Source organism: Chamaea fasciata, unplaced genomic scaffold (assembly GCF_029207755.1).
Source record: "Chamaea fasciata isolate MVZ Bird 193981 ecotype frontalis unplaced genomic scaffold, bChaFas1.0.hap1 SCAF_18, whole genome shotgun sequence".
Classification (NCBI taxonomy): domain Eukaryota; kingdom Metazoa; phylum Chordata; class Aves; order Passeriformes; family Sylviidae; genus Chamaea; species Chamaea fasciata.
Genome location: NW_027094103.1, coordinates 10,609,464 through 10,632,708, shown reverse-complemented (window position 1 = coordinate 10,632,708; position 23,245 = coordinate 10,609,464). Strand labels below are relative to the sequence as shown.

Here is a 23,245-nt window from a genome sequence, read left to right as displayed (position 1 = left end):
GCAGAGGCCACTGTTAAACCAAACTGAGCAGCTGAGCGTTGCTCAAGGATTTCACTGCACTGCTCAGGGATTACACTGAGGAATTGGAGACATCTTCAGGTATCAGTCACACTGAAACTGATATAATTTAAGAAAGAATTTATATATAAATCAGAAAATAAATAGAATTAAGAATTTAAGATTTCAATACAAGCAGAGTTGGCACTTGGAAGTCAATATTTGATTACTCATTCAACACACAGCAGTTAGAGAAAGAGAGCATTTAAAAACACGGCTTCAGTTTCATTTTGTCTTCCAGAAAACATTGATTTTTATGTCAATTAGTCAAGTAATGTTATGATCTAAATAAAGCCTTCAGATACATCACTACAAGGAGAGAAGTGCCATGAAAGTGCCAAGTGCCATGAAAACATTTATTTGGGTTACTACGCTCTGCTTAGTGCCAACATCAAAACCTGAGGGCTGGTACCTGCCCGTTAAACCAATCTTCTGTACCTCACCTTTAAAGGTAGAAAACAATTGCATTTATAACTCAGCTGATCAGGTAGAAAATAACAAAAGAAATCCAGACCTTTCAGATCTGTTGTTTGCAGGCAGTGGAACAGGAAATAAAAATTTTGTAAGAAAATAAGCAAGAGGGTCTCATAACTTACACAGGATCCTTATGACATTCTGCTTTCCAGCCCAATCCAACATGATCATGATAGGAATTCCAGAGGTAAACCCTTCACAAAGGCAAACACTTCTCCTACAGGAACCTCAAAGCCACAGTTTCTTGGATTCTATTTTTAACATAAATACTGATTTTACTAGGGACAGACTCTTGAAGAAGTGCATCTCCACTTAATTTAAGCAGGCACAACTATTAAATTGACAGAACAAAAGCCATTCTTGCTCTTCTGAAGTGCCTTCCAGCAGCTACCCGGATAAGTCCAGGAAATTACTGCTGCATGCAAGTTTTAGTGGGGCTTTAGTCTAAGCCAAACACAGTTTGCTTTTGCTGCCATAATAACACGAGCCCAAAGGCTGCAGGAATTTGGGAAGTTTGCCCACTGGGATGACACAGCTCCTCTGACAGCGGCACTGATGTGATGAACTCAACCTGAAACCAAGAGTGGCAAAAACCAACAGAAACTGAAACAGAGCTATCCTATCAGCAGCAGAGGGCCTGAAAAACCTTCCAATTGTTTTCCAGGGCACTGGCTTAGGTAAACATTCCTTAGTGTGAGGCAAGCAGAGTGTGATCAGTGAGACAGGAGCACGCAGGGATCTCCGGAGCAGTCCCAGGGCTGTAACACAAACACTCTGCCTTGTCATCACTCATCCCACCATGGAACCTGGCTAAGGACATCCACAGAAATAGCTCCTGAAAAACAGCTTTTTCATTCCAAACAGCAAATCCTTGTTTCCTTAAGATCTCAAAGATGCTCCCTCTGCCTTCTACCCTGAGAGGGACTGGGGAAGAATGTTTGGGAATCCCAAAGCCCCAAAACGCTGTCCCTCGTTAAGGACATGAACCTACAGCCCAACCAGCAACTTCAGATTTATTTCTTGACTGGAATCAATAGTAGAAGCTGTATTTCTGTACCAGAGATGGCTGGAACTGTACTCCACGTCAGTTCACAGATCTCAGGGTATTCAAAACCAAAGGCTTCTAGATCATCTTTCAGCATCAGCCAGGCCTGCACAGAAATCTATATTTCTCCTTTCATTTTGACCTGCTAGGTAATTTAAACTAAATAAATTAAAAGGCAGGAGATCTCTAATAAAAATAAATTCTATTCCTAGAAGTTTCACAGAAGCAGGTGAACCTGAAGGAGGGAGACTTGTGTTTAGAAGTTTCGAGTTTCTCCCAGTACCTTTAGAACAACTGATTCCTGAAGCAAACTTGTCATCAATACATTTGATAGCAGCAGTTTGTTTGGAGATAATATAAACTTGAACTTAATATGGTTAGGAAAGCAACCATTATGAGACCCAAATCCACTGAAAACTGGTTTTAGGGAATTGCTGAGTTGCTAAATGAGGTAGAAGGATGTTTTTCTGCCTTGGGAAGTGCAAGATATTTGCTGCAAATTGTATAAACAGGATTCTCCCAGCACACTCCAGGGAAAAGAAAAAGGTGGGGTGAATTCCTATAACTCAGAAACTGCACTAAGAAGAAGATGAATCAGATCAAAGATACTAAGAGGCTTAGGACCTGAAACCATCAGTCAGATATTACAGCACTGCTATAAGGAAGGTAATTCATCAAAGCTTCAGCCTCTGCTTATGGATTTTAATTCTGCATCAAGGACATTTTAAGTCACCCCGTTTTATCATTCTAGAACTTGCTATGCTCATTCAGGTTCCTAAATGCCTCAGGGTCCTCAGTAAAGAAACACTGGAACACAGACTGTTGAATATGAAGCACAAATGAGAGGATGTCTAAAAAACTATTTTGGGCCAGCAATTTGTGAGTAGTTTTTTCTCAGTCTATTGCTATTTCAGACACAGCCTGATCAGTCTTTTTAAAAAGATTCTGCCTATCTTTAATTAATCAGGAAGAGCTGATAATTGTTAATATGATGCAAACTCTGCCACTTCAAGTTGCCACTGAGCACACAGATTATAAAAACATTGCTGCTCTGGTCTATTAAAAGATCAGAAAGCACGTGATCCTCCCTCCCTAGCACATCAGTCCCCACAGAAGGAATCAAGGATTGAGGAATAGAAAAAGTTTCCAACTAAGTAAATAATTGCCACCTCTTCTGGTAAGCCCATGATCATCACTTACTAATTTTCCTACATGTCTTCCCAGGAAATTCTTGTCTTTCTCCAAAGAACTCCATTACAATAAGAAAAAAAACAATTTGTTTGCCCACACTGACTTCTGTTGACAAGAATGCACTTCAGCCATCCCAGTAAGTGCAACCAGTCAGGATGAAATGATGACTTTGGAGTAGCAGACTCTTAAGTTTAAGTTATTTGGGATCTACAATTTAAAATTTGAGAAAGAAAATATCATCTCCCGTCAGCCTCAAGCCCCAAAGCATTTAAAGGCACAAAGGCTTCTCCCTAATACAATTACAACCCAAGCAGCTGAAACAAAGATGCTGCTTTTTATAGCAAGGATTTAATTTTGATAGACTTGGGTGAAACTGTAACTGTTCCACACTGGCTGAAAACATCAAGTCAGCTGTCTCTTTTTAGCTCTCCCCGTTCCTAGCCTTTGAAATGAGCACCATGACTGCTGCATGGCTGGCAGAGAGCTCAGGACAAGTACAAATTCAGAGCTTAGATAAATATTGCTGTGATTGAGTGGATGCTGCAGCCAAGCAGAGCAGCAGAATGAGAGTGTCAAATAAGCTGATTCTATACAACACTGAGTTTCCCTCTCTGCCTTGCAATTTCCCCTCATAATAAGCTAAAAATATAGACAGTAAGATTGTAAAGATCAGGGAAAATGAATAGCTTTTAATGGTGGTTCTTCTGGAAACAGTGAAGATGTGTCTTGTAAATTAAAAGAATGTTTGCTATTATTCTTCTGAGTTTGTACAAATAATTTATGACATGTTCCAAGTGGAAAAACTTAGGTGGGTGTTAAAGCACAAACTTGCACAGCCTGTCCTTAGATACATCTCCTGAATCCTCCACAGCCTTTTGGGGGCCAGGAGCCAGTGCCAGATTTGTGGGTATTTCTAAGGGTCAGTCAGAGTGCAGCTTCACTCTGCAAAAACAAATGGATGTGGAGGACAGACACCTGCACAAGCAGGAGGTGTTTCAATCATCAGGGAGCTGCTGACAGAGTTCTGCTGGGCAACACCAAGGAAATGGTTTCTCCAGTAGGAACTGGCATGGGGCTGAGGGCAGCTGAGATTACAGCTAATGCTGTATATAATTGCCTTTCATGAAATAACAAAACACCATCCATCTGAGGCATTTCCAAACATGCTGCTCCAATAAGGATTCCAGCGAGTTACTCTTTATATGTGCCAGCAGAGCCAGTAGTCCCTAAGGAATGCCAAAGGATTAAACAAGAGCTGCATTCATTCATGGCTGTCATGTTCAAACATTAGAAAACTTGTATTCAACATACAGAGCTAACATTTGACCCGAGTGTTTTAGAAAGAGAAAGAAAAGCAGCTCTGAAAAATCATATTGGCAAGGCAGAGCTCTCTACTTCATTTTAAGGAGGATCTATTTTGATATATTCTCAGTCCCTCCCAAGAAAAACTTTAACAGGGCTAAAAGGATAAAGGGAGGAACACTAAAGGAATTATGCAATGTGCCCAAGCTGAGTAAATAAAGGCTGTCTTGGGTATCCCACAGTCAGAAGATGGCAAACAGATACAACCTGAAATTCAGACAGGAAATCTTCAGGAGCTCTAGGAAGTCGTAGCAGACAGCAGAGAGATCACTGCTCCTTCCTCCAGTGTAATCACACAAGGAAAGAGGCTGCTCTTCCCTGGAGAATACATCTGGAATGAGCATACGAGACAGCTGCTGTTCTGCCCTCCCTCGAAAGCGGAGATCTTCTCTTTAAGGGAAACCATACAAATTATGTAAAACTCCTTTTGCCAAATAAAGTCTCCCTCTTGATCCCTAAAGATACGGACATTTAAGGTCACATTTCCAAGCTTTTCTGCTTCAGACAACTCATCCCTCTCCCTTCAGTACACAGAAAGCTTTAATGCACTGTAGCACAGACAGAAAATCTCCCAGCACATACACAAGGACTGGGCAGGAAGAGAACCCTGAAATCTTGTCATTTTACAGCAAGAACTAACAATCCTCAGTGTGTAAAAGATGAACAGTTAAACTTTCCTTAGAATAAGAAAGGTTGCTGTGGGTGGAGGGGAGGTGTTTACTCTTCCTCCACAGTATCTACTTTGCAATCTTCCTACTCTTGCAGCAGGTGCACAAGGACACCCCTCAGGAAAACCACTCTCTGCCATTGCTAGTTCCAAATTTACATTGCATTCAGAATGCATATTTCTGTTCTTTCAATAAAATACTTTGCAAAGCAGCCGGCATCAAGGCACTTCCTCTTTTGTACCTCTTTCTCTTCCTTCTTCCTACGTGTCAACACAAGCATCACATGTTTGAAAATCCTTCTGCTCAAAGATCTCAAAGCAACCTGTGAACTTCCATAAAACCCTGCCCATTCAGCACAGTGGGTAAGTGAAGGGGTGGGGAGGGACAAGTCTTCATTTCACAGTCACATTTTTATACATCAACATACACAATCACAGAGTAAATTTTCCTCCCCGTGCTCTATTTTGGAAAATTTCCTTGGCGTTGCCTTTTGTTTGTTTATATTTTGAAAAAAAAAAAAATATTTAAAGCCCAGAATCAGAACCGAGATGAAAGGGAAAAGTAACTCCTGATTTTTTCATGCAGCAGGAGCCACATTACCCTGCGAGTAACTGCAGCAATTACCTTGTGCCCCATGACAGCTGTGGCACAGAAAAGGGAGCGCTGCATGGCCTGAGGTACAGCACGGCAGCGGGAACAGGAGGGGCCTGGAGCAGCGCCTGTGCCTGGGAATCCCGCGGCTCTGACACTGCCCAGAACATGGCAGCAAACTCTCCCGAGACACCTGAGGGGATGCCACAGCAGCTCACCTGGAAACCAGCAGCTTTGGTAACAACGCCAGGATGGGGAGCGACCATAAAAATAAAAAAATAAAAAAATCCAGAAATGCCGAGGTAAATTATCAGTAAAATATCCCTATGTAAATGCAGGATGTTGGGAATTGCAGGTCAGCGCTCTACCAAGGAATATAACACACAGACCTCTTCCCTCAGAATCAGCCGCTCAAGCCACCACTAACCCAGCACAGCGCCGCAGCTTCCCAGGGCGACACTGGAGCAGAGGCTGCGATCCACGCGTCGTGTCCCCGCTCCGGACAACCAGCCCGCGGGCTGAGGGAGCCCAGGCCGCCCCGCCGCTGCTCCGCGCCGGCCCCGCGTCCGCAGCGCCCCGTCCCGCCGGGGCTCGACCGGGCGCCCAGCGGAGCGGCCGCTGCGGGGCGGCGCAGGCAGCACGTGCGGCGGCCGCCAACAGCCCTCAGCGCCGGGGCCCGGCCCGGCCCGCCGCCGCCCCTCACGGCCCCGCCGCCGCCCCTCACGGCCCCTCGGCGCCGAGCCCCTCGCCCTCAGACCCGCCCAGCGCGGCGCCCGGACGGGAAGCGCGGAGGCCCCGGGGCGGGAAGCGGCGGCCGCGGCTCCCCCCGCCCTCAGGCGCCGCCGTGGCCCCGCGCCCTCCCCGGGGCGGCCCCCCCGCCTCACCGGCCCCGCCGCCGGCGCAGCTCCCGCCGCCTCCTCTCGCTGCTGCTCTCCCGCTCCTGTTCCTGCTCCCGCTCCCCCTCTGCAGCGGCGCCGCCCCGGCTCGCAGGAGGCGGAACGGGGCGGGCGCAACGTCTGCGCCCGCCGGGGCGGGGACTGCACCAGCGGCAGCGGCACCGGCGGTGCCCCCGAGCTCCCCGCGCCCCCTCCTCTCCCTTTGTCCGCCCCCCGCTTTGTTCGCCCCGCGGCAGCCGCAGCTGGCGGCACGGAGCGGCTGCGCCCCGGCTCGGGGGGACCCCGCCGCGCCCGGTGGTCCCGGAGCCGCCGCTGCGGCACAGCCCGGCTGGGTGGGAGGGGGAGAGGGTGGGCACAGACGGGGAGGTGTGAAGCGCATCGCTCTGGTGGGTGAATAACTTCACTGTCTGCTGCTTCGCTCCATTTTCCTTTTGTCCTGATGCCCAGAAATTTATCATGCAGAAAATTTATCATCCTTTTAAGTACTGAATATTTTTTTTTATTTTCATTGTGTTTGTGAAGCAACACATTGGAAGCTGGCGTTATCCCACTGCTAAAGTTTAAACAGCTGGAGCAGCAGCTCCAACGCCATCATCATCAATTTAATACCGATTTTCAAGGCTGAATCAAACGGCTCTGCTCCACTTCTTCCCCTCTTACAAACAGGCAGCAGAGCCCAGCCAGAGCTGGCCCATCACCGCTGAATTCCTCAGTTTGCAGTCTCATAGCTTGTTTGGTTTCTGCATGATGCCATTCGAACAAAAGGGTGATGAGAAAGCAGTTCCATTGCTGGGGACTGACTGCAATTTGTGTTTCGTTTTGGCTTCGTTCTTTGGCATTAATCCAGCACGGTAAAGCACAAAATGGTGTGATGCACTTCCCCAAATAATAGGTTTCAAATACATCAGCATTTAGCAATGTTTGTTAGAATTTTACTTCCTAAACGTTAAACAGAATCTCTTACCATGGCCATTATACGGTGAAACAGACACTTGAATCCACGTACAGCCACCCCTCTTTCTCCCTGCAAAATTTGATAAAAGTTTCACTGAATAAGGACTTCAGGATTTAATCATTGGGTTGTATTTAGAAGTGCAGAGCCAGCAAGGGATCACTTTAAAAAAAAAATGACCCTGCAGCCCCTAGCTATGGAAATAATCCCCAACACAAAAATTGCAATAAGGGTAGAAACTGAAGAGTTGTACCAACTTTACAGAACACTTGCCTAAAATATCTGCTGTCTTCAGAGCTGCAGTGGTGAACCTTTGTGCTTCTTTCTGCTGGTGCAGACTTGAGCTTTCTGTATTGATCTGATGCTAATGTAGAATGGGCTTTTCTCTAAGTGTTATCTATCATTCTCCATCATTAATTTGATGTTTTGTCTCTCAGTTAATTTGCCACCATGTAAGTCCATCTCAAATGCTTGCAGTTCAGTGCACAGCATTAAAATTGTATAACAGTATCAGACTGATGCATCTAGGACAGAGCACAGCAACAAGACAGCTGAAAGATGAAAACTAGAAGTTGCAACTTTGTGCTATTACTGTAAAACTTGTCATCATGTGGAAGCAGTAACAGTGGGGAAACAATGGATAAAATATGGTTTAAATGTAAAGTTTGCTTCACTCCCTTGCAAGGCTACAGTAAAAATGTCCTGGACTAAGGCAAGAATGTCACACAGATCAAGGGAATGTGCCACTGTTTTTTCCAAACAGACTCAGCTTCAAGGTCCTGTAGTCCTGTAGGAAAAAAGAGTCTGTTATCCATTCTTTGACCAGAATCAACTTCATACCATGAAAATGTGGCTTTGGAGCAACTGTAAATTCAGTTCACCCCAGCTGGGATTCCAGCCTCTGCGTACCAGTCTGCACCATGAGGGCACAGCCAATTTGTAAGAATCATTGTAATAAAAGATCCTGGAATTATAAACCACACTCCTATAGAGGATTAGAGATGATTGAAAGCCAGAATATCTTTGATTCCAGTCCTAGGGGCTCTGTTTTCTGATCTGCATGATCAGGTCAGTCAACAAATAATATATAGGCATTTTCATAACTCCATGAGAACAGGAACTGCTGGATGCTCCAGGGAAATTGAAGATGCCGACATAACTGCTGGCATCCTGGCCACAAGGCTCCCTTTAAAATTAAAATTGTTCTCAATAATGTGGGAACACCAGTTGCAGTTGTTTCTGCCCTTTTTCAGATTTCTGAAGGGTCTAAGGTTGTTGAATCTTTCTAAAGAGCTAAAATGTTGTCCTTTAAGAACTGAATGTAAGGATTTCCTGACTGAAGAAATCCATTTTTCTATTCAATGGGATGTATTCACCCAAGTATGAGAATTTTGAGTAAAGATTTTTTTTTTCCCCATCTGAATGATCTCTTCAATATGCACATCTGGCAATCCCTAAACAGAACTGATGGTCACATCTGCTACAGAAAAAGCAGCTAATTGCTTTTTTTTTTAATCTCAGAAGTGCTGCTTCAAAAATTCCAGCACTTGCACTACTATTTTCTGTAGGTTTTTTTCTGTAAAGGCTGCAAGAAGTCTTTTCACTGCTAATGTACTTACTGGTTCCCTTCCCCAGGTCAGCCAGACTACTCAGCAGCAATAAAAGAAAAACCTCTTCAAAAACCCATTTTCTTTGGTGAGCTACTCAAGACAAACTTTCATCCAATTTTACATTATTTGTTCTACCTGATAGGTAAAACAACAGAGAACAGTATTTGAACAAATTAAAAATCCTTTCTGCATTCTGGTTTAAACATGATACTTAACAATAATGTTCCTCTTGATGAGTGTTTCATTTCCCTGATAACTGAGAAACCAGTCTATTAATAAAGATGCAAATCATTCTAGCACTTATGTAAATACCAATAAAAGCTGGATTCTCACCTACAGCAGAGCACAGCAGAAGGATTTTGTTCCTATGGAATGCTGAATTCTAAAGAAAGGGTAAATAAATGTTCATTCAGTCATAGGTGACAACTAAACACACTTGCAAAAAATCTTATATAACATCTCTGCTGCTGGAGCTGTCTGAAGTCTAGGAAGTGCCCAATTGTCACACAGCAATTACCACGTTATTAAATCCATCCTGTTTTCAAGCTACTCCAGGAATCACGACCAATTCCTCCCTCTGACACATCCCCTCCCACCCCCCAAATTGTAGCAATGACTCTGCACTGTATTCTTGGGAACAGCATCAATCTTCAGTGGCATTCCCTTCCCAGGGGCAGCACAGCCATGGCACAGAAGGAAGGTGCTACGGGGGCTCCATGGCAACTGAAGCACTTTAATTATATTGGAGCTTTTCCCTCCTCTTCGTTTTTCCTTTTTTTTTCCCCCAGCTATGCTGCCTCACAGAGCTTGCAGTGAAATAATTATTTTTAGCAGCTACCACGTCTTTCAGATCTCTTCTAGAATCTCAGCTATTTCTCTTTCCTTGACGTTTTGAGCGCTGTGAATTGGGTTACAAAAATTGAGAGTCAGAAATTCGGGTCTTTTTAAGACACAACTTCCCACCTGACTGATACCCAGAATATTTTGCAGAGATTTGATTTTTTAGACATACATGAGCATTTTCAAGTGTTTTTTAAGAGTTCCAAGCGCTGTAAATAAACACGAGGACCGTGCCAACAGGAATCTGTGGGAAAATCTGAGTGATGCCTGCTCATGCCATACCCACCTCATTACAGATTTTATTACTCATTCGTTTTAGTAAGCTCTAATCTAGGTTATTATGCCACACCCATCACCATGGGAATGGCACTTAAAAGGACCCAAAATACTTTGCTATTCAGCTTTTCCTTGGGACTTAAGAGTGTGATCTGATTGCAGTTTCAATATACAAAACCCATTTGAGTAGTTACAGCTGACAGATTAAAAACCTCACTAATTACAAGCATCTTCAGTGCAACAATATGTAGCACTTGATAGAACAGTGAATTATAGATAAATTGCTAAGAGATGCAAATGAATGAATTCCTCATCATGAGAGAAGCACCAGAGATAACTCCCCATCCCTAATTAACTGTGTGTCTTACAGCAGAGGTAAATGCAGGAGTCTTACTTACTGGTTCATTTTTCTCGCAGCACAATCCATGCTGACTGGCACCTCCAAAGAAAGGACAATTCCAAAGAGAAAATTTAAGAGAAGATACCTCTGAGCGCTCTCAGAGAATTTTGCATGATTATCCTTATTTGAAATTAAACTACTAAAATCAAACCCAGAAATTAAACAGCCCCTGCCTGCTTTTCTGAGATCAAAACATACCACAAAAATACTATTTTAAGAAAAAAATACGCATTGCAGAAACACTTAAAATATTGCAGTTTGAAAGACAAAAGAATAACGAAGTACTTTAGTCACAACTGTTTTGCTTATCTGTTGTGACCAATTAATTACGTGGCAGGGTGATTGAGGATAGACCATAAGAGCACTAAAAGGTTCTAAGGACACAAAGATGATTTTTATCTTCTCTGCTCTTCTGCCTTGCTCACAGAAACCACAAGCACTCCTCTATTGAAGCAGCAGCATTTCCTAAGAGCCATTAAAACCAGATCTTTAAGGTGTGGTGAGAGAACTTCACGTTTCAAATATGAGCAGCACAACACACCCAAAAGGTGTGCACTGGCAATCATCACCTCCTGCCCTGCATCCCTTTATCATCCACGTGGCAATGATGCAGCACACAAAGGCTCCTGTAAACTGTCATTACTGCCTTTTAACTCCATGGAAGGAGGAGGAGGAGGAAAAAGTGCCAGACCTCCACATGCTTCCCAACAGAGCTTTCTTTAAATGTGTGTAGGAAGTGGAAACAGCACGTTATTTTGTTGTCCACTACTGTTATAAAAATACTCTTTCTCCTATAAACTTAGGAAGAAAAAAGCCATTCATTTTAAAACATATGATGAACATTTACCTTGACTTGCTTTCCAAGTGCAACCAAATAAACTGAACTGGTAAATGCTGCAAAAAGATTTTTCAGCCACTCAGAATTCACACATAAAGGCGCTTTGGTTTTGCCTTCCTGTAAAGTTTGGGGAGAAAAAAAGAAAGAGAAATAAATAAAGGCTTTAACTGCAAAAAAGCCTGGGGTTCTCACAGACATTCAAAGGCAGACTGTACCAGTATCATGTATTTTAAAGATCTTTGGGCAATATGCACTAACTGCAAAGCTGAGAATTTGAAAGAATTAAGTTCACTCTCTAACATTATCTTAGGGACATTCCCCTTGAAAAGTTTTTTTGTTAGACACTTGAAAATGCTTTGATTTCCTCTGCTTCACACTTGGCTGGAGAGACTTTTCCTGCACTTCTGGAAGGACAAATGCTTTAGCAGCTCCAAGGAATACCTTACAACAATCTAGTGGCTCCCTCTCTTGGCAACTGAACAATGTGCAGTCACTTCAGCCACAGGTCCCTCCCGAGACAAGGAGAAAAAAAAATTATTAATTAGACTAATTAATCAGCAGGATTATGACATTTCTAAGCATTCAGAAGCAGGCAGCTCTTCAGATTATGAAAACTGAATGGTATGGCAAGGTTCTGTTTCAGTAGCTAAGAGAATTTTAACAGTTTCTTGATTAAGAAAACCTGAAGCCAACAGTTGTGGCCCTTCCTAAAATATTTCACTATACTCATCCTCATTTTGCTCAGCTTGTTTTCCCAATTTTCTTCAGCAGCTGATTTTCAAAAACCAGCATTTTGCTGCTTTAGGACTCCAATTAAAAGTTCTTTAGCTAAAAGCTCATTTATTAAACCTCTGTAGACAATCACGACCATGTATGTACAGCAAGTTTACATGAAGGACGATGCTACAAAAGATACAGTGGCAATTAAAACAGACCCACATAAATAATTTATAAAAATACTTGAAATGGTGAAAATAGCACTGTAATCCCCAATTATTTTCCTCCAATTGCCAGGACTTTGATGTGGGAAGTCTTAACATCAGACCTCTTTAAAAACATTCCGAATATATTAAACTTATCTACAGGATAATTAGCAAAATGTATAAAGTGTAGATTATTGTACAAAGGACAGATATTAAAAAAATCACCAATCCACCTGAAACTCAAGGACAATATAAATCTTAGCCAAAATAAAGAACACCAAACCACAAACTCTGCATTTTAGAGTCTCGAGTATTGGCAAATAAAATGCTCTTAAGAAATCATCGGTCCTGTTATTCCTTAGTGGAAGCATGCAGTTTGGGAAAATTCTACATTTTCTGGCTGCACTGGTGGTCCTGGTCAAGATGGAAACCTGCACTGACTTCAATACCAAGGAAGAACAGGGCAGACCTGTTATTTGTCAAGATTTTCTCTTTCCCATAAGATGAGGGAGGTTATCTTGAGTTTGTGGAACTGGGAGGGGGAAACAGAAGGGATTTGGACGTAAGAAAAGCCCAGTTAAGATTTAAGTCTTTTTCTTTTGCTGGTTTCTTGGGGAATTTTTTAACAGGCTCCTTATCCGTAGATAAACCCCGGTTGATTCTGCCATATTTTCAAATTCAAATGGTGTGATGCCTGCAGCAAACTTGCTCATGTCAGGAACAAGTCCAGATTTTTTCACAGATGATCCAGTGCTCGTGGGCACTTTATTACCACCTGTGTTTTCCCCCTCATTAACCTCAGGCTTGGGAGCAGGCAGGGTGTCACCCAGCAGGCCTGCAGAAACTGCATTATCAGGATTTTCCTTTAAGTCAAGCAGACTGTCCTCTAGCTTGGGACTGGTTAGAGAAAGTTCGTTTTCTGGGATCTGCTCACTGATGTCAGAAAACTCCGTTTCCACTGAGATCACTTTCTCAGGTGACCTGACTTCTGCAACCAGATCTGCTTCATTCCTGGCTGGTGATGATGTAAGGGAATTCCCAGTTAAAGGAGTGTCAACAGGAATATCAGAGTCACTGTTTGTGCTCTCCGCCTGCTCCAGCGCTGCCCAGATTAACCTCTGCTGCTCCTCCAGCTCCTCCAAGGTCAGTGTATCCTCATCCATGACCGAGTCCACGATTTTGGGCTGAGGACTGGAAGAGTTTGGTGGTGGAGGAGTCCTAGTGAGGGGAGAGTGGGTGGGTGTGGAAGGCTGCGGGGGTGTGAGTGGGGGTGTTCCTCGTGGCACAGGCGGAGGAGTGGACATCGATGGAGAGCCAGGTGGCAGCGGAGGTTGGAACTGAAAACTGTTGGGAGTTTGAGATCTCTGTGCCCCTTCCAGATCTAGAAGAAGATTAAAAAACACCTTTTAGAACCTGCAATCTGACCAGGACAAGATTCAAAGTGCCAGTGTTCTGATTAACTAGCAGGTTTACATCTTCTCATACTTGGTTCTCAGTTGAGACATAACAAACTTTGTGAGGGTTTTCATATCTATCAAAACTATGTTTTTTGGGGGTTTGAACTCTGACAGCCATTCAAGGAAAAAAAAAAACAAACTACTCCTGAAGGTGTTAAGAACAAATTCATTCCACACTGAGACACATTGAAGGATTCCTCATGGCGGATTTTGAAAGGGGAAGCCCGAAGTTTCTCCAGCTATTCTAACACTTAACACTGAATCCTCCTTTGAGTTTGCTTCATTATTAAGAAGCTGTAGGCTTGTAAATTTATGTTATTTCATCCAAATATATCACAGCAAATGAAATGCCACTGCTGGCCTCTGCCACCACTGCCTTTAATTACCACCAAAATGACTACTAACACACTGGCTTCTCCTTTTAACTCCAACATTTCAACTCAGAGCAAGTTATTTTCAAAATAGAAGCTGAAATTAGAGAAAAAAAGAATGCAGAATGACTGTACCAGAGTCCAGGTCCATGTCAGCTGCTGCTATCTCTGAATTGTCTTCTCTTGGTCGTTTGGAATGATGAGACTTTGACTGAGGTGCAGCCCTTTTGCTGCTGGGCTTTGGACTTGGCTGGAGAGAAATTATCCACAAAACCAAAAAGAATTAGTATTATACTGTACAGGGTAACGTTTCCAGCTGTAAGAATTAAAGCAGTTTTGTGACTATACAATCATTTGGGGACCCAGTGTGTAAATAGACATTGACATTTGAGGGATGCCATGGCTATGGAAACCAGGCTTCTCATTTATTTGGGGAATCTGGAGCTTCCAGGCTATGTAAATTCAGAGGAACTTTTTTCCAAACTGCTTGCAAATCTTTGCACAACTGGGATCTGCTTATAATAAGTGAAATAACAGACTTAATTTTCAACACGAAGCCATTTATTGCTAGCACAGATAAGCCAGATGAGCATTTCACCCTCACTAGTGTCAATAAAAAGTCTGTCCCCTTGCGCAGAAAGAAGATACAAGCAAGAAGTCATCATGACCAACAGTAACTAAGACAATATTGCTTTTTAAATAACAGTGAGATATATTCACCTCCTGAAAATTAGAAAGGTAGTGAGCAAAAACATCCTTCTGTTGAGATGGCTGCATGGGGATGGAACCAAACATCTGCCACTCCTACAGCAAAAAGGAAAAAGAAGAGTAAAGAGAAATAATGTTGATTATGGTTGGTTAATAACAGAACTTTGGTTAATAACACTGAATGAAAAAACCCATTTGGAGGCCACTGAATGGGCAAATGTAAAGGTGTAAATGCATGAGTGCTTCTTTTTAATGCACAGGCATTCAGATCAGTGATGGAATAGTGACAGGAGGACCCTAGCACAAGAACCATGACAAGTATCAGTTGTCACATTAATTACAACCCCCAGCCCCAAAGCAAGGGCTTAAAAAGACGAGACGCTTAAAAGGAAATTGTCAGATGCAGAATACAGAACATTAACTCTTGGCTAAAAGCAATTCATATTCAGAAGGCACAGAAGAGCTACTCACATCTGGGATCCCACTGGGAGTGGATATATTAAAGCCTGGATAATTCACCAACTTAGACACATCATAAGTGATACGTCTGGGCTTGGGAGAGCCCTCATCTTCTCCTTCGACTTCACCTACAATGGAATATAATTATTACTGATGTTAATTAAGAACACCACTGAAAAAATCCACAGGATTTAACAACAGGGTTTGGAATGGAAGTATCGATAGGTGGTTTTGAAATCCAGAGGGGCAGAAACAGTGACCAAATCCATCAGATACATGCACGAAGCCTCCCCAGAAACCTAACTGGGTATTCCTACACAACTCTTCATGTACCACTGCGCCCCTCAGAATTTGGCATCAGGACTGTTGTGAGATGCAGCATAAATAATAGTCATTAGCAAAAAGCTTGTAAATTACTTAGGTTTCAAGTGTGTAATTTGCTTGCTGGTGATTTTGTTCCTATGTAAGAGTGATTTATTGAGGATTACGGTTTCTTTCATAGAACGTAAGAGAAAAAGGGAGAGGAAATTGGACAGTAAGAGATTTGCAAGTCTTGCAGTTTTCACACAACTCCAGCTTCTAACAGTGAAATCCACTGACAGTCTCACAACCACTGTGGAATTTGTTTTGTCGTCACATCACAGCTGATAAAAAAGTGTATTTTTACACGAATAAAACGACTTGATTGATTTGCAACTTCCACGGGGAAGACGAAGGTTTACAAACCAGTTACTTTACTGTCTCCTGAGGAGGGTGCAGCCAGCACAGAGCCCCATGGTAAAGCTGCATTCCAGCCCCACACTGCTCACCTTTTCCATCATACAGAGCCAGTCCTGAGTGCTCCATTTCGGCCTCCTTGAGCCAGCCCGGGGGGTAGCCCAGCTGCCGCATGCGGTAAATGAACGGGGGCAGGCTCTTGTCTGTCACACCAAGGGCGTCCTGGAGGACCCCGCTGGGTCAAGAAAACAAACAGAAAACAAAACGTCAGCCAGAAAAATCCCTTCATTGCTGACAAAAGGTTATGAAGGGTTTTGTGGGGTTTTCAGCTGTCAAGGTGAAACAGCTGAGTTTTAGCTCAAACTGTGTTGTATTTCGACCCCAGATATAACAACTCAAGAGGAAAAGCAGCTCTGATATTAAATATAACTTTTTGCCTTGCTGATATGCTTAAACATTTTATTAGATTTAATTCTACACCAACAATAACCTACTTGACCTGCTACTTCTGACTCATGGCCTTGACTGCAGCTATCAACAGGAAGGGTGGACCTTGCCACTGAATTTACTGGTCATTTTTTTGGAGACTGCCACGCAACACTGTGATTTCTCTGAACATTTTGAATAGAGAGGAAGGGACACTCACAGCTCAAAATCCGCAGACTTTTCAGTATATTTTTAGTAGGAACATAATAAATTTGCAATTTGAGAAGTCAAAGAGTAGTATTTATTTCCCTGCATTAGCGAAAGGGTAGGACTTTAGAGCTAGCAGTGAGTTTTCATTTGAAAGATACCTGTGCAATGTTTTAAAATTCTATTTAGCAAATTCAAACATAATACACACAGTAAGTCAAGAGCAGCAGGTAGAGTTAATAAACTCTGGCAATTAAAATCTGGCACTCCAAAGGCAGAAGAGGTATTCCAGAAAAGCAAATGGAAAGAAAAGAGATACCTAATTACTCCTGGCTTAAATTTTCCAAACCTCTCTTCTACTTCTTCTGCATGGTAACGCTGCTGAAAATTCTGATTGCTCGAATCACCACAAGCTTCCAAAAACTCCTTTCTCTTCTCATTTATACGAGCTGCATTTCGTGGCTTAAAGATAATACAATGGGGAAGTTTAGAGTTGGACAACTTACAATTTATGCACTCCTTCACCCAACACAAAGCTTGGAGAGCAGCAGTCTTTGGAATACTGGTGACTTTACCTTTGGGCAGTCCTTCATTTGATGGTCTTCAGAACCACAATTGAAACAATGAGGTTTGGGCCTGCTTGAAAAATGCACAACAAATTAAACCTGAAAAACAACTTTGCCACACTAAATACACCTAATTATTTTCATTCTTGACAGATTTTAAGGTTTAGACTTGAGAAATACAAAAGCAATGACTGCTGATGTCGTGCTGTGTTCTGCTTCTTTTAAACTTATATCAAACCTTAAGATAGAGAATACTGATTTCACAGTGCTAAGGGGAACATGGGAAATGAGGAGAGGGCAGAGGGACATAGGACATGGCATCATCAGAGGTCTGATCCCTTCCACAATACTGGGAATCAGTCACCAGTAGAAACAAACAGCAGAGCACAACCATTTCTTTGGAAAGTCCTGGCCCACAGTTTTAAGTAACGCATTTGTGAAACTGCACTGAACACCTGGAATGGAACTGCAGCTGGCTTCAACTTAAATCTTCCTTTACATTCACACCGTGGCAGGAAACATTAGCCATGTTACTGGGGTGAAATACCACGATTTTAGAGGAAGACTTATTTTCTGAACATTCATTTTTACTGAATTAGGACAGGAACCAGAAGTGGAGACAAAAAGCGTGGCACAAGAACAAGTGTCCGAGGTAACTCCAGCTGGAAACTGAATTCCCTTCACTTCTGACCTCCCCTAAAAACACTACCAACTCTCAGAGCAGTCTGTCTTAAAAATCTATCAAGAAAGCAGACAGGAGTTGTTCTACAGAACCATAACCCTGACACAACACCAGTGCAAGGATGACAAACCAATCACTAAAAAGACAAGAAATAGAAGAACTAAGTATGAAAATTCAGAAAGTTTTCACACACTGACTTTAGGCCCTTCTTAAAGCAACTCAATAAAAAGACAGACTCACTGACTGCAATGCTCAGCTCTGGCTTATTTAATTTAAATACCCATTGCTCAAGTATGTCCAAGGGTTTTTTAACTGGGCAATAACCACAGAGTGCATCTGAACTTTTCAGCTCAAAACTTTATATTTAAGAATAATACAAACCTTTTGGGTTTTACTGGTATTTCTTGTCCATCTAGGGAGAGAATCTGGCTGAAAACTTGCTGATATCTTTAGAGTTCAATAAGGAACTGCTACTGGATGAAGCAAAATTTCAATTTTGTTTAAAATATCAATGAAAACTTAATAGTGCTTTGAACAGAACACTGACTCATCTGCATTAAGTTACCAAATGGGTCCTTGACATGAACTCCTGAGTATAAACTATAAAATGATATCTACTATAAATTATTTGCTAAGATGAGTGTATGCTGTTTCCTGCTACAAATTTCTACCCAATACTTGATCAGCACTTGCTACAACTATAATCCTCTTGTTCACTGGCAGAAATTTCCAGATAATGATTCTGAAATGCTTCACAGAAATCTTATTTAACCCCATTTAGACAGAGTTTCAAAATGACTGAGAGCAGTACTTCGGTGGTTTAGAAGCCAATGCCTGATGAACCATTTCACTCAGCTTCAGTCCAGCCACACTTAACTTGGCATTTAAGGAGAAATTCCCATTAGGCATCTATGTCCTTCATCCAGAGGTTGGGAGATTGTCAATTTGCACTTTATGTTCAGATGTAAGTAATTTTTTAACATTGACATAACCTTGATTCCAAGCTGAAGAACTGGATATTGCACAAATGAACCCTGAAACTGCTTCGTGTCCTGAGTCTTTCCAGGACAGGAACAATACTGGAAACCTCGGGAGATGATGTTATTTGAGAAACTTCTTGTTCAATTTCTTTTGTCATGGAAGACAAAATCAATATTCAAAAATATTGATTGCACTTCTCTCAATTCCACTACTCAAACCTTGGCTTTAATAAGCAATAAAGGACCAACTTTAAAATGGATGCATGTTAAGAGCATACCATAATTCAATTTTAGTAAAAGACTTTCTCTCTAGCTCCCACATTTGGAAAAAAAAGCATTTTACAGCATGTTTGAGTTTCCCAAACCCTTTTCTTCCTGCTTTTATGGAGGGAGAATACTCATTCAATCTGCAACAAGCTGTCATTCCAAACCTGAGTAGGGACTGGCCAAGGAAATCTTAAATTCACAAGATGTATTTATGGGGACAAGGCATTCACTCTCAGGGTAGCAATCAGCAAGTCAATTCTATAAAAGTCCTTATTTGTTCTGAATAAAAAAGCCATTAATGACTCATTAAATCATCCCATCTATAATGACTGGCACGGTTTTGACAGAAACACACAATCCACTGAAGAGAATTTGAGTTCAATTTACCCACTGGAACTCTTTGGATTTGACAAATGGAAAAAAGAAAGGTGTTTTAGCAAACAGGATACTTAGGGATTTCCCATCCTTCTGTCAGCTGTGGATTCTCATTTAAAATAGGCTGTCCCAGTTTATCGAGACAAAAATTGGTAAAATACAGAACACTTCCTACAACCTGTAGAAAAAAAGTCAGAGAATTGTCAGAAATGTGTCAGTATTTAGGTGAGATTGGTAGCATTTCTATAAATTTACACTGCTTGAAATAATTCCAGGTTTTTTCCCCATTCTGTAAGAATTTACAATTAATACAAGCCCAAACCTGCACACGTAAGACTTTCTTGCTACTGATGTAGCCCAAACATAGCTGAATTTAAATTTCATTTATCAGTGTAATAACAGCAGTTAAGAGATCTTATTTTAATGGCAGTGTGCACTGAATGTGGAGAATGAAGAGTCACACCTACCATGGAAGAGCACAGTCAAAAACTTACACTAAAAGCTTCTTTCACTTTTTTAGAACTCGAGCTGGCTCCTTTACAGTCCTCTTCCAAAACAACGCTGGAGGGCTGAGAGGAAAAGCAAAAAAATAAAAATAATTCGATTTAAATCAACGGAGCTCCTGAATTAGTGATGTAAAAGGCTGTGGGGTTCAGCTTCTGCCCTTTCACCAACAGTAGGACGGAGATGTCCACATCACTTAGGAAGTTTTCCACAGTCCAAAGCATAACACAGCTCCTTTCTAAGGCTTTCTTTGATGAGAAATACATCTATACACTGCACAGGAACATTTTTATTCTCATCAAAAAAGCTAAGGGAAAGATAGAGAGAAATGTGCCATTCCACCCTTTTACTCCAAGTGAATGATGAATTAAAAATCAAAATTCTAAAGTAGGAGAATGTAAACTTTCAGATTCTGTTGTTCATCTGTTTTCTTATACATACTCAAGAGCTGGGCCAAATACTATAAGAGGAGACATTCAGCTTTCTTCTGGATTACTTAAACCAAATTATTCATTTTCTTTCACTGAAATTTCACTAGGGACAATTTTCAAGGGCAGAAAGGATCTTTCCTTTGTCCTGGGCTCTATCTTTTGGAACAAATGGTTGTACAACATTTGTTTGACAAGTACTTGATTTTTGTTACTGTTTAACAGTGTCACACAGAGATGGAGAAGCATTCCATAACAATTTGAGTCTTAAAGTACCTGTGGCTTAGGGTTCAGTTGCGATTTTTCTTGTTCACTTTTCTTCTGCTCTTCGTATTTTTGAACTAAACTATAAATAAAATCTTCAATTTCTTGATGATACCGCCTGGGATGAAGGACAGAGAGATGAAAACATGAGCAAGGCTGAAACAAGGAGCAGATGTCTCTTTTCCTAAGCAATTATCATTTACTAAACAACTTAGAAAAGGGGAAAATCCAATTCTTTTTTGTCCCCATCTCCAGCCCCACCAACACAAATGCAATCTGATGTTAAGAGAGCACCCCAGTGTGGCAAAAATCAGCTCAGAGGCAGGGAAAGATTAATTTGTTATGTTTTACCCACAACATTCCTGAAATTCAAACTGCCCTTCAGACTCACTCAAAGTTCCTGGAAGTCACCTTTCATTTCATGGTAAAACCAGATATTGCTGATGAACAGAAGTCCTGTCATACTCCCCATTATCCCTTCTCCCCTCCAAGCTTCAGCAGTTTGTGTCATTGAATAAAATCTACATCCACAATTTGGGCACAGCACTGGAACATCCAAACAAACCAAAAAGCCCTCATCTCCTGCCAGCGTTGTTCTTTTTCTTGAAAATACTTACTTAGTAATGACATTGTTCATAAATAAAATCTGCAACAGAGGTCCATCAACTTTGGGGTTTTCCAGTGAGATCCCACTAGAACAGCACAGAACACACACAATGGGTACAGCAAATATTCCCCACCACCTTTAGCACAGCTGAGTCTGGACCCCACTGAGCCAGGATGGTTCGGTCAATACAAAAGCTGTATTTTTATGAAGTTCCTATCCATTAAAACAGAAATTATCCTCTTGAGCAAAGCAGGTTGGCGAGAGGTGGAAGGAGAAAATTCTCTGAAGAGAATTCTCTTCCTGCTGTTCTAGTTCCAATGAATTTATACAATCTGCTAACATTTATTCAAGCATTTGAATGTAATTTTTCCTAACTGCTGAACTTGCATTAATACTGTTTCCATGGAGATCAGGTGAGTTTAATAAAACAGATACACACAAACTAATAAGAGTTACAGCAATACCAACTGAGTTCCTGCTATTCAACACCAAAAGACTTTTCAGGACCTGGAATGGTATTTTAGAAGCCTAACACCTGAGCAAGGATTGGGACACGGAAATAAAACGTGACAGATTGTTACCACAGACAGCTTTTATCTTACATAAACTCTATTTATATTTACAGACATAACTAAATATATTCTCTCTATATAATTCATACAGTGTTTTAAGTCAGCATTAACATACCTAGGACGAGTCAGAATTCTGAGCTTCCTTTTAAGTTCTTGATGTTAACTTATTGTTAAGGACTGTGATATTCTTTGGAAGATAAACACCCACAGCCAAAGCAAGCAAGAACACACGGAGCAAGAATTTCACAGAACAACAAATAGGGTTTCAGTCCTTCCCTTTCACTGCACAGGGGATTATTTAAAAATCCACCTGTTGCTGAAGAAAACACAATAAAATGAAAACAAACTAAAAGCGAACTAGCTGTGACAATCCAAATAGTGCCATTCATTACATGCAACGACTGTATTAACAGATTCATATTATTTTACTTTTAAAATATCTGTGATTGTCACCAAGCAAAAGGTAACGGTAGCACACGTCTACTTGTAAACGGGAAATGAATTATAACACGTTTCAGACTCCACTCTGCTGCAGCGGCAAAGCCAAAAACCCTTTAGGGAACCTGCCACGATTCCAACGACTTGAAATTATCTGTGGCTGCGTTAAAATGGATTGTCAAGCGTGAGCACAGGGGGTCTGTTTTCCCTGGAAAGGCAGAGGGCAGGGATTCAGTGACAGCCGTCTGAACAGCCGGCCCCGCAGCCCGGGACGGCGCCGCCGCCTCTGAGGATAAAAGTTTCTATGGAAAACGTGCTCTGAGGAAGCCTGGGAGCACCAGGCTCGGCTCGCCTCACCGCCCAGCTCAGCCCTCCCCGTTCCGGGCCCCGGCGGGATCCCCGAGGGTCCCTTCCCACGGCCGGCCGGGGAGAAGCCGGAGCCCCGCTGAGGGCCGGGACCGGCTGGCCCGGAAGGGAACCGGCAGCAGCGGCGCGCCCGCCTCCCGCCGCGGGGCCTGCCTCTCCCGCCAGGATATTCTCCGCCCGCAGCCGCTGCACCGTCTCGTCGCGGTCGCGCAGCCGCTCGTAGAGCTCCAGCAGCGGGTCCGGCTCGTCCAGAGCGGGCGGCGAGGGCGGCCCGGGCTCGCCCTCCAGCTGCCCGAAGAGCTCGCGGTCCCCGATATCCACCTCCGCCGCCATCTTGGCCGCCGCAGGAAGGGCGGGGCGGGGAGCAAAGGGCGGCGGGAAGCGCGGGGCGGGCGGGACGACGGACACCGCGGACTGCAACTCCCAGCGTGCTTCGGGGCGCCGAACTACACGGGCGGGTGGCGGCGAGGCGCGCTGCACGCTGGGAGGTGTAGGCGGCGCGGCACCAGCGCCGCAGCGCTTGCCGTACTCACAATGGAGGACGGGCTCCTGCTCCCAGATCCGGCACCGCTCCCGGTTTTGGGAGTTTTTCTTCCTCTTCTGAGAAGGTCTGAGCGGTAGAGATAGGTGGGGCAGCAGCACCGTGCAGGACAAAAGTATTTGAAGGAGGGCGTCTGCAGCAAGGCCCCTCACTTTGATATTTTAGGCAAATCCTACTTCAAAAGAAC

The 23,245-nt window shown here is 42.8% G+C and overlaps 2 protein-coding genes and 1 long non-coding RNA gene across 7 annotated transcripts in view; all 3 read right to left on the bottom strand.

Annotated features, from left to right (window-relative positions):
- Positions 1-6,352, bottom strand: part of CLIP1 (CAP-Gly domain containing linker protein 1) — a 61,347-nt gene extending 54,995 nt beyond the window's left edge. For both annotated transcript variants that reach the window (XM_066200070.1, XM_066200069.1), the window contains exon 1: positions 6,273-6,352. The gene's annotated coding sequence lies outside the window, so the exon portion shown is untranslated. The remainder of the gene's footprint in view (positions 1-6,272) is intronic.
- Positions 6,353-9,176: 2,824 nt separating this feature from the next.
- On the bottom strand, positions 9,177-11,312 carry LOC136298673 (uncharacterized). 2 transcript variants are annotated; one of them, XR_010723347.1, is made up of 3 exons: positions 11,210-11,312; positions 10,361-10,401; positions 9,177-9,228 (listed from the first exon to the last, which is right to left on the bottom strand). It is a non-coding gene; the product is annotated as an uncharacterized lncRNA (long non-coding RNA). The 2 variants fall into 2 exon arrangements; XR_010723348.1 differs by lacking the exon at positions 9,177-9,228 and adding an exon at positions 9,354-9,744.
- Positions 11,313-12,020: 708 nt separating this feature from the next.
- On the bottom strand, positions 12,021-22,856 carry ZCCHC8 (zinc finger CCHC-type containing 8). 3 transcript variants are annotated; one of them, XM_066199580.1, is made up of 14 exons: positions 22,688-22,856; positions 21,829-21,871; positions 21,152-21,226; positions 20,547-20,652; positions 19,833-19,907; positions 19,413-19,516; positions 18,098-18,163; positions 17,044-17,107; positions 16,788-16,930; positions 15,928-16,070; positions 15,131-15,246; positions 14,672-14,755; positions 14,087-14,201; positions 12,021-13,504 (listed from the first exon to the last, which is right to left on the bottom strand). In XM_066199580.1, the coding sequence occupies exons 1-14, from the start codon at positions 22,848-22,850 to the stop codon at positions 12,708-12,710; spliced, it is 2,094 nt and encodes a 697-aa protein (XP_066055677.1). In that variant the 5' UTR covers positions 22,851-22,856; the 3' UTR covers positions 12,021-12,707. The 3 variants fall into 3 exon arrangements, with proteins under 3 accessions (XP_066055677.1, XP_066055678.1, XP_066055676.1); XM_066199581.1 differs by having other exon boundaries at positions 17,044-17,104; XM_066199579.1 differs by lacking the exons at positions 19,413-19,516; positions 20,547-20,652; positions 21,152-21,226; positions 21,829-21,871; positions 22,688-22,856 and having other exon boundaries at positions 17,044-17,104; positions 18,098-18,189; positions 19,833-19,850.
- Between the last annotated feature and the right edge of the window lie 389 nt (positions 22,857-23,245).